The 14051-nt window shown below is 35.9% G+C and overlaps 1 protein-coding gene across 3 annotated transcripts in view; it reads left to right on the top strand.

The window, feature by feature from the left end:
- The window catches only part of KIF3A (kinesin family member 3A), an 81463-nt gene extending 67650 nt beyond the window's left edge, over positions 1 to 13813 (top strand). Inside the window, exons 11-18 of one of the 3 annotated variants that reach the window (XM_007461339.1) lie at positions 4062 to 4218; positions 4464 to 4644; positions 5411 to 5521; positions 5882 to 6007; positions 9575 to 9628; positions 9991 to 10059; positions 10643 to 10767; positions 12729 to 13813. In XM_007461339.1, the coding sequence (XP_007461401.1) occupies positions 4062 to 4218; positions 4464 to 4644; positions 5411 to 5521; positions 5882 to 6007; positions 9575 to 9628; positions 9991 to 10059; positions 10643 to 10767; positions 12729 to 12777 (872 nt within the window). In that variant the 3' untranslated portion in view covers positions 12778 to 13813. The remainder of the gene's footprint in view (positions 1 to 4061; positions 4219 to 4463; positions 4645 to 5410; positions 5522 to 5881; positions 6008 to 9574; positions 9629 to 9990; positions 10060 to 10642; positions 10768 to 12728) is intronic. The other 2 variants (XM_007461338.1, XM_007461340.1) reach the window with 2 other exon arrangements.
- The last annotated feature ends 238 nt before the right edge of the window (positions 13814 to 14051 follow it).

The following is a 14051-nucleotide window of genomic DNA, read 5'->3' as shown; positions in this document are numbered from 1 at the left end:
AAAACAGTGTAAAAGTAACTTTTCATGATACCATGTTTTTAAGTGCCTGGTTAGGAGAGTTCGGACCTATTCACATTTAGCTTAAAATATTATTTGGGGAGAAATATGATTTATCGGACTGATTCTGGCTAAAATAATATGTTACTTGAATATCAGCGTTTTGAAACTGATCCTAGCTATATATATGCATGGTCATCTTTATGAAAATGGCATGAGAGCACAATAAGATTTTTACTGCTAAAACATCAGTTTGAAAATATTACCTGAATGGTTTTGAATAACTAATGCAATTCAGGCATAGTAGTAATTCATCAATATGCATATGCTTTTGTATTTCTACCTATAAAATTTTTTTTTATTTTACTGCTTCTTAATGGGTTTGGAAACTGTATGGTTTTTTGTTGTTGTTGTTTTTTACATCTTTATTGGAGTATAATTGCTTTTCAGTGGTGTGTTAGTTTCTGCTTTATAACAAGGTGAATCAGTTATACATATACATATGTTCCCATATCTCCTCCCTCTTGCATCTCCCTCCCTCCACCCTCCCTATCCCACCCATCCAGGTGGTCACAAAGCATCGAGCTGATCTCCCTGTGCTATGCGGCTGCTTCCCACTAGCTCTCTATTTTACGTTTGGCAGTGTATATATGTCCATGCCACTCTCTCACTTTGTCACAACTTACCCTTCCCCCTCCCCATATCCTCAAGTCCATTCTCTAGTAGGTCTGTGTCTTTATTCCCGTCTTACCCCTAAGTTCTTCATGACATTTTTTTTCTTATATTCCATATATATGTGTTAGCATACGGTATTTGTCTTTCTCTTTCTGACTTACTTCACTCTGTGTGACAGCCTCTAGGTCCATCCATCTCACTACATATAACTCAAGTTTGTTTCTTTTTATGGCTGAGTAATATTCCATTGCATATATGTGCCACATCTTCTTTATCCATTCATCCAAAGATGGACACTTAGGTTGTTTCCATCTCCTGGCTATTGTAAGTAGAGCTGCAATGAACATTTTAGTACATGACTCTTTGAATTATGTTTTTCTCAGGGTATATGCCCAGTAGTGGCATTGCTGGGTCATGTGGTAGTTGTTTTTTCTTTTTTTAAGGAACCTCCATACTGTTCTCCATAGTGGCTGTACCAATTCACATTCCCACCAGCAGTGCAGGAGTGTTCCCTTTTCTCCACACCCTCTCCAGCATTTACTGTTTCTAGATTTTTTGATGATGGCCATTCTGACCGGTGTGAGATGATATCTCATTGTAGTTTTGATTTGCATTTCTCTAATGATTAATGATGTTGAGCATTCTTTCATGTGTTTGTTGGCAATAGGAAACTATGTTTTTAACTAACAAAACAGTTGCAACCCTAGGAACCTAAAAAATTAATGTGCATGTGTCAGTCAGACCATTTACTCTATACCCCTATGGTTTTCACACATACATTTTTTAATCTTAACATATTTGCCATTTTTTCTTTAAATATTTACAATTTTGGAGTGGAAAGGAAGTTATAATTTTTTAGTGCATACACTTACTTTTACCTGAACTTATACTTTCTCCCCTCAAATTTCTAAGAAATAGTATTAGTGATGGGAAATCCTTTCTAGGAATTCATTGGGAATAGGAGTTAGATTACTTTTTAAAATTATTTCTTAACAGTGTAATTCAGAATGTTCAGTATAGATGATTGTGCCAAAGAATCCAACAGTCAGGTCTATGGCCTGACTTTGGGATTGCAGTGAATCACACCACACCAAAGCGTGAATTTGGATCAGTGCTTTTGTTTACTCTTTTATTTAACTTATTTGTTTTGTGGCTTTAGTTTGCTTTGGACTTTCTTGTATTTCTATAAAAGTGAAGGGTAACGTATTTTAAACCTTTGGGGGTTTTATATGATTTTAACGCAAAGAATTAAAGCCTGTGAATGATTCATCGTCTCATGGTTCCTGAAAGAGTTTATTCAGATATATATCTCCATCATCTTTATTTTTCAGTTCTCTTTCCTTGTTAGCATGAGGCGTTAGCTTTTGGTGGAGACATTAACAGTTTATAAAAAACTCTTCTTCTTTACACTCTTCTGTGGTCCTCTGGGAAGGAAGTTAAGAATGACAGAAAGCTTTCAGGAGAGCCTCAGACCAATTCTACGAAAAATTTAATTGTTTTTCTGAAGGAAAGGATGTTTCAAAGAAATTGTATTACCAGAAATACATGATTCAGTTTCATAACCAGTTTAATAAGCTAGTTTTTCTTTTCTCTTTTTTGGTTTTTCATTTTAATTTCATGATTTTGAAATTCATTCAGTAAAATTTATTGAACATCTATTATATGTACATAAAACACTCTACTAGACATTATAATCAAAGTAATCATTTTGAAGCTGTATTTCTTAGCTGCAGTATTTTGTAGTATTTCTACTTATATTTGACACTTGGAATGTTTAATCTAACTTAGGGAGATTTAGGATCCTGAGTTTGACATCATAACAAAGCTATTTTAGTTCATTTAAGGTATGATGATATATTGTGACAGCAACTGTAAAATGCCTGGTTAATTCATATGTAACTGTTATTTAATTAGTATAGAGTTACTTCCTTTAAAAGTATACTATGAAATAAAATACTTTCAAGTAATTTTATCAAACATAATTTTAGAAAACCTCTGAAAATATATGTTAAAAACTACTTATAAATTCTGCCTGATATTTTTATCTGTACATTTTATACCTATATGGGGCTTTTATTTTTTTAATAAATTTATTTATTTATTTATTTTTGGCTGCATTGTGTCTTCGTTGCTGTGCGCGGGCTTTCTCTAGTTGTGGCGAGCGGAGGCTATTGTTCTTTGTGGTGTGTGGGCTTTTTTTTTTTTTAAGAACCAATTCTGTTTATTTATTTTTGGTTGTGTTGGGTCTTCGTTGCTGCACGTGGGCTTTCTCTAGTTGCGGTGAGTGGGGGCTACTCTTTGTTGCAGTGTGTGGGCTTCTCACTGAGGTGGCTTCTCTTGTTGCGGAGCACGGGCTCTAGGTGCGCAGGCTTCAGTAGTTATGGCACGTGGGCTTAGTAGTTTTGGCTCACGGACCCTAGAGCACAGGCTCAGGAGTTGTGGCACGTGGGCTCAGTTGCTCTGCAGCATGTGGGATCTTCCCAGAGCAGGGCTCAATCCCATGTCCCCTGCCTTGGAAGGCAGATTCTTAACCACTGTGCCACCAGGGAAATCCCTTTTTTTAAAAAAAATAAATTTATTTGTTTATGTATTTTTGGCTGCATTGGGTCTTTGTTGCTGCACGTGGGCTTTCTGTAGTTGCGGAGAGCAGGGGCTACTCTTCTTTGCGGTGCGAGGGCTTCTCATTGTGGTGGCTTCTCTTGTTGCAGAGCACCGTCTCTAGGTATGCGGGCTTCAGTAGTTGTGGCATGCGGACTCAGTAGTTGTGGCTCGCGGGTTCTAGAGCGCAGCCTCAGTAGTTGTGGCGCACGGGCTTAGTTGCTCCACGGCTTGTGGGATCTTCCCAGACCAGAGCTCGAATGCGTGTCCCCTGCATTGGCAGGCGGATTCTTAACCACTATGCCACCAGGGAAGTGCCTTTGTGGCTTTTATTTATTCATTTATTTTAATAAATTTTGTGGGGAGGTGTCTTGATAAGCCAGTTGATTTTGTACCTGGTTATCAGAAAAAAGTAACTAAATAATCATATTGCTTTTCTGACGATATGTGTTATTTGGGGACATACAAATATCTTTGCTTTTTTTATTTATTTAGTTTTCCTGTTTATCTTTCTCTTTTTTTTCCCTGCTGATCTCTTATGCTTCTTTTTCACTTACTTCTGTTTTTAGTTATCATTGCACAGTTGGACAACAGTTTGAATTTAGCAGTTAGTTAAAAAGATCTTCTAGGGACATAATAAATAGAAATAAAATATATTATTCAGTTGATTTCCTTAAAATGTTGACATTTGATTTTCTCTTCATGAGGAATGTATCTTTTATATTGAAGCTAATTTATGTGTCTGAAGCATTGACTCTGAAGTGACTGTTGGAATTAAATGACTCAAATAGGTAAAAAGAAAGTTTCCCCAGATAAAATGGTTGAAATGCAAGCAAAAATTGATGAGGAGAGAAAAGCACTTGAAACAAAGCTTGACATGGAAGAAGAAGAAAGAAACAAGGCTAGAGCTGAGTTAGAGAAACGGGAAAAAGATCTTCTTAAGGCCCAGTGAGTATTACTGAATTGAGATGGATTTGTGATTTAAATTTCCTGGTTTTTCTCATGGGATGTATAAGCAAGAAAATTGAATAGTAATTAAAAGCAATACTACACAGTTGTGTAGTTTGATAGAGATGTTATATAATTATATTCCTATTTTGAAATTTTACATCCAAATCCTTGTTAAATTTGGGGAAATTTAGTAGAATAGTAGATAATTGATGGATACAGAGTGTTCTCGTTTTAATTAACAGACAAGAGCATCAGTCTTTGCTAGAGAAATTATCTGCACTGGAGAAGAAGGTAATTGTTGGTGGTGTTGATTTGTTGGCAAAAGCTGAGGAACAAGAGAAACTTCTTGAAGAATCCAACATGGAACTGGAAGAAAGGAGGAAAAGAGCAGAGCAACTTCGCAGAGAACTTGAGGAAAAGGAGGTAATGTAAATTTTGGTTTTGGTTGATGCTTCACCTAAGGTATTTAACTTTTCTAGTGAAAAGCTGAATATCTATAATCTTAATAAAATTTTTAAAAAATAAATTTATTTATTTATTTTTAGCTGTGTTGGGTCTTCGTTGCTGCGGGTGGGTTTTCTCTAGTTGCGGAGAGCAAGGGATACTCTTTGTTGCAGTGCACAGGCTTCTCATTGCAGTGGCTTCTCTTGCTGCGGAGCACGGGCTCTAGGCACACAGGCTCAATAGTTGTGGCATGCGGGCTTAGTTGCTCTGTGGCAGGTGGGGTCTTCCAGATCAGAGCTCAAACCCATGTCCCCTGCATTGGCAGGTGGATTCTTAACCACTGCGCCAGCAGGGAAGTCCCAGGTGTGCAGGCTTCACATTGCGGTGGCTTCTCTTGTTGTGGAGCATGGATTCTAGGCATGTGGGCTTCAGTACTTGTGGCACGTGGGCTCAGTAGTTGTGGCTTGTGGGCTCTAGAACGCAGGCTCAGTAGTTGTGGTGCATGGGCTTAGTTCCTCCGCAGCATGTGGGATCTTCCCGGACCAGGGATCGAACCCATGTCTGCATTGGCAGGTGGATTCTTAACCACTGTGCCACCAGGGAAATCCCTTAATAAAATTTTAAAGCATATCTGTGGATTGCTTTGAAAGATAATAGTTGCTAAACATTTATGTCATTTGTTAAATAATTAAACTTGTGATTTAATGAATAACATTATTCTGAAGTTTATCACTTTATGTCATAGCAAGAACGCTTGGATATTGAAGAAAAGTATACCAGTTTGCAAGAAGAAGCTCAAGGAAAGACCAAGAAATTAAAGAAAGTTTGGACTATGCTGATGGCTGCGAAGTCAGAGGTTGGTCTTTTAGAAGTTACCTATTATTGTAGTTTGAATTTTTTAGAAAAGAATTTCTTTAATTAAGTATGATTAAGAATCCTAAAAGAATCATAATGTGTGCTTACAATTTTAAAGAAATAAAATTTTTGCCTTTATTTGCAATTTGTAATTTCAGCTGTTAAGCTAAATTGTTTATTTCCAACCTTAACTAATAACATGGAATAGACAATGATAGATAGTGTTTTTCTGTCCATTGTTTTTGTGAAAGAACTGGGTAAGCTCTTACAAGGTTTCCTAGACCACTGCCCTGTGTCAGATGGAATTGTTTTGTATTTAAAATCTTGTTTATCCTTAGTATTTTCATTGATTTTCTGTTAGATGGCTGATCTCCAACAGGAACATCAGAGGGAAATTGAAGGCCTCTTGGAGAACATTCGACAACTTAGCCGGGAGCTTCGACTTCAGATGCTTATTATTGATAACTTTATACCTCAGGATTATCAGGTAAGTGGGAATTTCTCTGTCTTAGGTATTAGGTCACTTGGCTGGGGTTAAGGACTAAAGAAATATAATTTCTAATTTAATTAATGGTAAATATTTACATTTCAGTTGCTGATGATAAAATTTTCTTGAACTAATGGCTATCACATTTCACTTGAGCTGCTAACTGTTCCTAATACATGATTCTGTTTGAGTAACTAAGTATCTGAATAAGAATTTCTTAGTCCTGGGAGGAAGGCCAAATTCATGTAATTCATGTAAAGGTATAGGTCCTGTTTATTCTTTCAACATTCTTTATCCTATAATTAGAATAAACAAAACTCCTGTGCTAACCTTTTCTCCTTGTTTATGGATGCTAATTCTGTGTGTGTGTGGGGGCGGGGGAATGGTAAAACATACATAAAATTTACCATTTTAACTTTTTTTTTTTTTTTTTACATCTTTACTGGAGTATAATTGCTTTACAATGGTGTGTTAGTTTCTGCTGTACAACAAAGTGAATCAGCTATAAGTATACATATATCCCTGTATCACCCGCCTCTTGCATCTCCCTCCCACCCTCCCTATCCCATCCCTCTAGGTGGTTACAAAGTATTGAGCTGCTCTCCCTGTGCTATGCAGCAGCTTCCCACTAGCTATTTATTTTACATTTGATAGTGTATATATGTCCATGCCACTCTCTTACTTCGTCCCAGCTTCCCCTTCCCCCACTGTGTCCTCAAGTCCGTTCTTTCCGTCTGCGTCTTTATTCCTGCCCTGCCACTAGGTTCATCAGTACCGTGTTTTTAGATTCCATATATGTGCGTTAGCATATGGTATTTGTTTTTCTCTTTCTGACTTACTTCACTCTGTATGACAGAGTCTAGGTCCATCCACCTCACTACAAATAATTCAATTTCGTTCCTTTTTATGGCTGAGTAATATTCCATTGTATATATGTGCCACATCTTCTTTAACCATTCATCTCTTGATGGACATTTAGGTTGCTTCCATGTCCTGGCTATTGTAAATAGTGCTGCAGTGAACTATTTTTAAGAGTACAGTTCATTGACATTAAGTACATTCACAGTGCTGTGCAGTGATCACTACCATCCATCTCTAGATATATGCTAACTCTAAATACTAGTATAATTTAAAAATCTCAGCCTCTACTATTCTTTTCCCCAAATTTCTGTCTTTCCAGTATATTTTAGTGAACTTTAACATTGATTTTTTTTAACATCTTTATTAGAGTATAATTGCTTTACAATGGTGTGTTAGTTTCTGCTTTATAACAAAGTGAACCAGTTATACATATACATATGTCCCCATATCTCTTCCCTCTTGCATCTCCCTCCATTGCACCCTCCCTATCCCACCCCTCTAGGTGGTCACAAAGCACCAAGCTGATCTCCCACTGCTATATGGCTGCTTCCCACTCGCTATCTATTTTATGTTTGGTAGTGTATATATGTCCATGCCACTCTCTCACTTTGTCCCAGCTTACCCTTCCCCCTCCCCATATCCTCAAGTCCATTCTCTAGTAGGTCTGCATCTTTATTCCCATCTTGCTGCTAGGTTTTTCCTGACCTTTTCTTTTTTAGATTCCATATATATGTGTTAGCATATGGTATTTGTTTTTCTCTTTCTGACTTACTTCACTCTGTATGACAGTCTCTAGGTCTATCCACCTCACTACACATAACTCAGTTTTGTTTCTTTTTATGGCTGAGTAATATTCCATTGTATATATGTGCCACATCTTCTTTATTCATCTGTTGATGGACACTTAGGTTGCTTCCCTGTCCTGGCTATTGTAAATAGAGCTGCAGTGAACATTTTGGTACATGACTCTTTTTGAATTATGGTTTTCTCACGGTATATGCCCAGTAGTGGGATTGCTGGCTCGTCTGGTAGTTCCATTTTTAGTTTTTTAAGGAACCTCCATACTGTTCTCCATAGTGGCTGTATCAATTTACATTCCCACCAACAGTGCAAGAGTGTTCCCTTTTCTCCACACCCTCTCCAGCATTTATCGTTTGTAGATTTTTTGATGATGGGCATTCTGACCGGTGTGAGATGCTATCTCATTATAGTTTTGATTTGCATTTCTCTAATGATTAATGATGTTGAGCATTCTTTCATGTGTTTGTTGGCAATCTGTATATCTTCTTTGGAGAAATGTCTGTTTAGGTCTTCTGCCCATTTTTGGATTGTGTTGTTTGTTTTTTTGATATTGAGCTGCATGAGCTGCTTGTAAAGTTTGGAGATTAATCCTTTGTCAGTTGTTTCATTTGCAAATATTTTCTCCCATTCTGAGGGTTGTCTTTTTGTCTTGTTTATGGTTTCTTTTGCTGTGCAAGAGCTTTTAAGGTTCATTAGGTCCCATTTGTTTATTTTTGTTTTTATTTCCACTTCTCTAGGAGGTGGGTCACAAAAAGGATCTTTCTGTGATTTATGTCATAGAGTGTTCTGCCTATGTTTTCCTCTAAGAGTTTGATGGTGTCTGGCCTTACCTTTAGATCTTTAACCCATTTTGAGTTTATTTTTGTGTATAGTGTTAGGGAGTGTTCTAATTTCATTCTTTTACATGTAGCTGTCCAGTTTTCCCATCACCACTTATTGAAGAGGCTGTCTTTTCTCCACTGTTTATTCTTGCCTCCTTTATCAAAGATAAGGTGGCCATATGTGCGTGGGTTTATCTCTGGGCTTTCTATCCTGTTCCATTGATCTATATTTCTGTTTTTGTGCCAGTAACATAGTGTCTTCATTACTGTAGCTTTGTAGTATAGTCTGAAGTCAGGGAGCCTGATTCCTCCAGCTCCGTTTTTCTTTCCCAAGATTGCTTTGACTATTCGGGGTCTTTTGTGTTTCCACACAAATTGTGAATTTTTTTGTTCTAGTTCTGTGAAAAATGCCAGTGGTAGTTTGATAGGGATTTCATTGAATCTGTAGATTGCTTTGGGTAGTAGAGTCATTTTCCCAATGTTGATTCTTCCAATGCAAGAACATGGTATATCTCTCCATCTATTTGTATCATCTTTAATTTCTAACATTGATTTTTAAAAATTTATTTTGAATCTATATACAGCTTTAAGAAATTTGTCTGAATATAAGCCTTAGTATTTTTTTTCCTTTGGACCTCAGCTGCACAGAATTAATATTTGGTTCACAATATACTGTCCTTGATGGTCCTTGGATGGCCTAGTTTTGTTTAGTTAGTTGGTTATTTTGTAGTGAACTTGTCACCCAAAGCAAAAGCTAGGACCATGGTAGTGACCTTTTTCTAACCAAATGGTTTCCCTCTTGCCTCTTCTATCCCTTTACCTCTTCAAAGTCAAGGTAACCACCATCCTGAATGCCATGTTCTTTATTTCCTTGCTTTTTGTTTTTATACAGTTTAATTGAATCTACTTATATTCCTTGAAAGTGTATATTTTAAAATATATACAAGGGGCATCATGCAGTATATAATGTTTTGAGACTTAACTTTTTTACTTACTGTATTAAGATTTTAGTTCCATGAATATTTTTCAGTATTTTAAATGTTATTAAATATTAAAAGTAGATCATCTCTGACTCTTTTAAAAGGAAATGATTGAAAACTATGTCCATTGGAATGAAGACATAGGGGAATGGCAACTAGTGAGTATTAACCTTCATCCTTTCATGAAATACTATGGAATACTTCCTGTAAACTGGAGTTGTACTGGCTACAATGCGGAGAAAGGTGGTCCAGAGGATGAATCAAATGAGAAGCCACTGGGGTGGATAAGATGTTTTAATAATTATGTTATAACACACAGAATATTCTGTGTGTTATACATAGTAGAGATGGTGTAGGTTGGTGTATAGGACTGAATGACCTCTGGGGTCCCTTTCTATTCCAGCATTCAAATCATGTTTTATGAGTGTACCATCAGTATATCTCATAGTAATTTGCCTCATTCATAGTATTAATTGCTAATTAAGATAATTCTCCTCCCCTTCTTTTTTCCTTTTTTGAGAAATGTGTTGCCTACACCGGAAATAACATGAGAAAGCAGACTCCAGTTCCTGATAAAAAGGAGAAAGACGTAAGAGTGCTTTTTTTAAAAAAAAAAAAAACTACAGTTGGTTCTTTATAGGAATGTGGGTCACTAAATTGTGTTATCATGATATCTGTTAATCAGCTCAGCTGAAAAATAGGCTATTTTGAGAATAGAGGATCTAGGATGGGGTGATTATTAGGACAGTTCTGTTCACCTTCAGTCGTGATGCCAGGCATTTCTGCGACAAGAGTGGCATGTAGTTCTCTTTGGAGACTCTTTTCACCATCTCTCTGGGCCTTGGGGATTTGGTTAGAGACTAGAATAAGTCTGTCCTTTTCAAAGCTGGTCCTAGTATTAGGTCAACAAGAGGAAGTACTTGCAGCTTTAGGGAAAACAGCAACAGTTTTTCTTTACCACTAAGGAATTTATAGTGTGTCAGGGCTTCTTCACCAACACTTAGTAAATACAGTTGAGATAAATGGCATTAGAAAAAGATATCTTTAGATATTTATTTGGTTTTGTCTTTGGCTTTTTTTCCTAAGAGTTTATTTAGTATTTTAAATCTTCCCCCAAATCTGGTTTAAATTCTTCTGTAAGAATGTCTTATGTTTATTTCCTTTACATATAGCCCTTTGAAGTGGACCTTTCCCATGTGTATCTTGCCTATACTGAGGAGAGCCTACGGCAGTCCTTGATGAAATTAGAGAGGCCACGGACTTCAAAGGGGAAAGCAAGGCCAAAGACAGGGAGAAGGTAAGAACTGTCTTTGAGTCCCATGAGCCAAAGGCAGTGAGATTTTCAAATTAAGTACATTTAAAGGAGATTTAGTTAACATGATAAGTATTTTGTCTGATATATTTAACTAAATATTGAAAACCTATGTAGTTGTAACTTGAGTAAATAAAATCTGGCTAAAGAATTAAGGTCTTCCAACTTCTTTAGCCCTCCTGAGTAGTAGAATTTATTGTTAATTTACTTTGTTCTTTCCAAATGTATAATAAGTCATTACTATTTTAATTCCTTAATCCTTACACTAATTATTCTAGTGAGATGCTAATTAATTTGCCTCATTAGACTCCCACGGTATTGTATTCAGCTGATTCATTTTTCTGTCATGAATACTGCCCCAAGAACCTTGATTTCCTCAGTCACCAGTTAAATAAAACTTCTCTGTCTTTCCCTCTCCTTTGACTATTGAGTAGTCTATATGTATTGTAACATAGCCCAGAGAAATGAGGATGTGAAAGCCCTGGGCTGGAGCTTATTTCTTCTCTCCCTTCCCTACATTAAGTACTGTTCAGCTTATTTAAACTGACTAACAGACTTTGGGGCTCCTGAAGTGATAGGAAATAATAAGCTTATATTTTTCCCTACTTTGAGTACCTAGACTTTTGAGTTACGTGTAGGGTGAAGTCTAAGTTTTAATATTTTTGTGTAACATAATCTCATAGACATAACCTAAGTTTTATAAATTTGGGGAGGAGGAATCAGTAGCATATTAAAAGTGTACAAATTTTTACATTCTTCAGCATTTAGATGTCAGACATTAAAAGCATTTCATTTGCCAACAGAAGCCATGCATGTAATATTAATGAATGAAGCAAATCAATTCAAAGAAACACCAATTCCTCTATGTCTTTGACTTTTCCACTTTTAATGGAGGTATTTTCCTCTTAACTCTGCAGTTAGTAAGAAAAGTAACAGTGCAAGTATGATGATAAATGGTAAGACAGTTGCCCTCAGTGTGGGAGAAAAATAGGCAGCGGTGTGGGCTGGGGCAAAACGGAGCGTGTTCTGTCTGGAGTGAGTGGCATGTTACCCTGCTTCTAGTTAGTTTGGGGAAATAGGTCCCATGGCTTCTGGATCTTCTTGTTTCAAAGGAGAAGCCAGAAATCAGGATTATTTACAGGAGATCTCCATCTTTAGTCACTTTTTAAAAGCTATGTGGACCTAAAACAAACAAGCAAATAATTTCATAAGGTATTTGGATACAGTTTTCAGAACGCTTATTTTAAAATATATACGTTTTCGGTTTAAAAAAAAAAAAAAAAAAAAAAAAGTGTGAGCTAACATTCGACAAGCCAAACCCAGCATCTCTGTGTGCCAGAATTAGCCTGCTGTATTATGAAAACAGTAAATGGCCATAATTGTAGACAAATATACACGAAAAAAGGTTTATTGATACTACATTACTTTGCTTGACAATGTTCAATGTGATATTCCTCATTAGAAGCACATATTTCAATGTGCTAATAATAAGCAAAACTGCAATAAACATGATATATTAATGGAACATTTCCATCATTTCCTACACAGTCATCTGTGAGTTGTTGCTTCAGATGATTGTGACTCTGATTTTCACTGAATAAGCTGGCATCTTTAGCATACCCCAGAAGAGATAATCAGGGGGTTCAAATCTGGCAAGCATGCAGACCGCTTGGCCTGTCCACATTGTCTAGTCCAGTTTATTGTTCACTCACTCCTTCATCACTGTGGGTGGTGGAGTGGAGGGCCATGCTCTTGTGCTCACTCTAGGTGACCTTTCCCTAGCCTGAAAAGGCAGACATTAATTGATCTCATGGTCAAGCATGTCAAACCTTGTCCTGTTTCTAGACTCTGTGGCTGCCTGGTATTATCTACTACATAATGTAAAGTGTTTGCATTTCAGTCTTTTAGGAAAGCATTCATGTTTTCTTTTTCTCTTCTCCAAACAGAAAGCGTTCTGCAAAGCCTGAAACTGTAATTGACTCTTTACTTCAGTAAATGTTACAGACTTTAAGTCAGAATAAAAATTAGTGATATCCTCATGCCTGGACAAAACCTTTAATTAAAACACTGAAGACTTTTGTGTTATTTCAAATAATGGAAGCTGTAGATCATGAAGTAAGACTGGAACTAATAATTTGCCTAATAACTTTTAGTCTATATATATTAAGTTAATATAACATTAAAATTGTACAACTGGTAATTGTTCAAATTGTCATATTAGTTTTCAACTTATACTGTGCAGGGAAGTTGAGAGAGCAGCTTATACTATAGAGAGTTGCAGTTTAAATGTATACATAAATCTGCTAGTGATTTACTCAACTACTGTATATTTAGATAACCGGATATTCAAAATAGAAAAAACAATAATGTAAGTCCTGTTTTGCACATAGAAAGTTGCAGGTCTAATTGTCCTATGTTTTCCTGTTATATATGAATGTATGGGCTGCAAATCTAAGAAATGATTCTATCCTAACACCCACCTGGCCTTTTAAAATATGTTCTAATTTTTATACTAACATTCATTGCATTTAAAATATGAGATGGGTGATCTTATTGATCTGTAGAAAATTTTATAATTCGATAGTCAATCTTTAGAAGTATACATGTTTAAAAAACAAAAGTTGAAGATATGTTTCATCTGGACCTCTCTTGATTTTTTTTTTGCCTCTTTGACTTCAAGTCAAATTTTTTGTTTGTTTGTTTTTGTTTCATGTTTCTTGAAACATTGAATCTGTACCTGAATATATAGGAGTCACAGCTGCAGAAAATTAAGAAGCTAAATACTGGTCACTAATATTTGCCTCTATGGGTACTATTTTTTTTAATTCACTTTGAAACATGATTAACTGATGCTTTCCTGTGTCTGAGTTCTAAATTTTGATGAAAATTGCTCTGTTTCTCCCAACTGAGAAAGGTCTCCATTTTCTAGAAAATACAGACAAAGCAAGAAAAATATCTTTTAATTCTTTGCCTTTAAAACACTTTGTTTTGTCTTTCTTCTTATTTTATAAAGAAAATATTCTTCCCTGAATTTCTTCCATTGACAAATCCAGTTAGACCATACCTCTAAAATAAAAATTATTTTTATTTTATAGTAAAAAAAAAATGGCATAGAATTTTGTTCTTTTGTTGACTGCTTATAAAATTTTTATTTTTTAAAGTTATGCTACTCCAAAACCACTATATATATATATATATATATATTTTATGAGTTTTAAAATTATGTAATCAGCCCTGAAACACATTGGCTACAAGTTTTAAGACTTCAT

The sequence above is a fragment of the Lipotes vexillifer genome, unplaced genomic scaffold, assembly GCF_000442215.2.
Source record: "Lipotes vexillifer unplaced genomic scaffold, Lipotes_vexillifer_v1.1 scaffold217, whole genome shotgun sequence".
Classification (NCBI taxonomy): Eukaryota; Metazoa; Chordata; class Mammalia; order Artiodactyla; family Lipotidae; genus Lipotes; species Lipotes vexillifer.
Note: the sequence above shows the minus strand (reverse complement) of the source record. Positions and strands in the feature narration are given on the sequence as shown.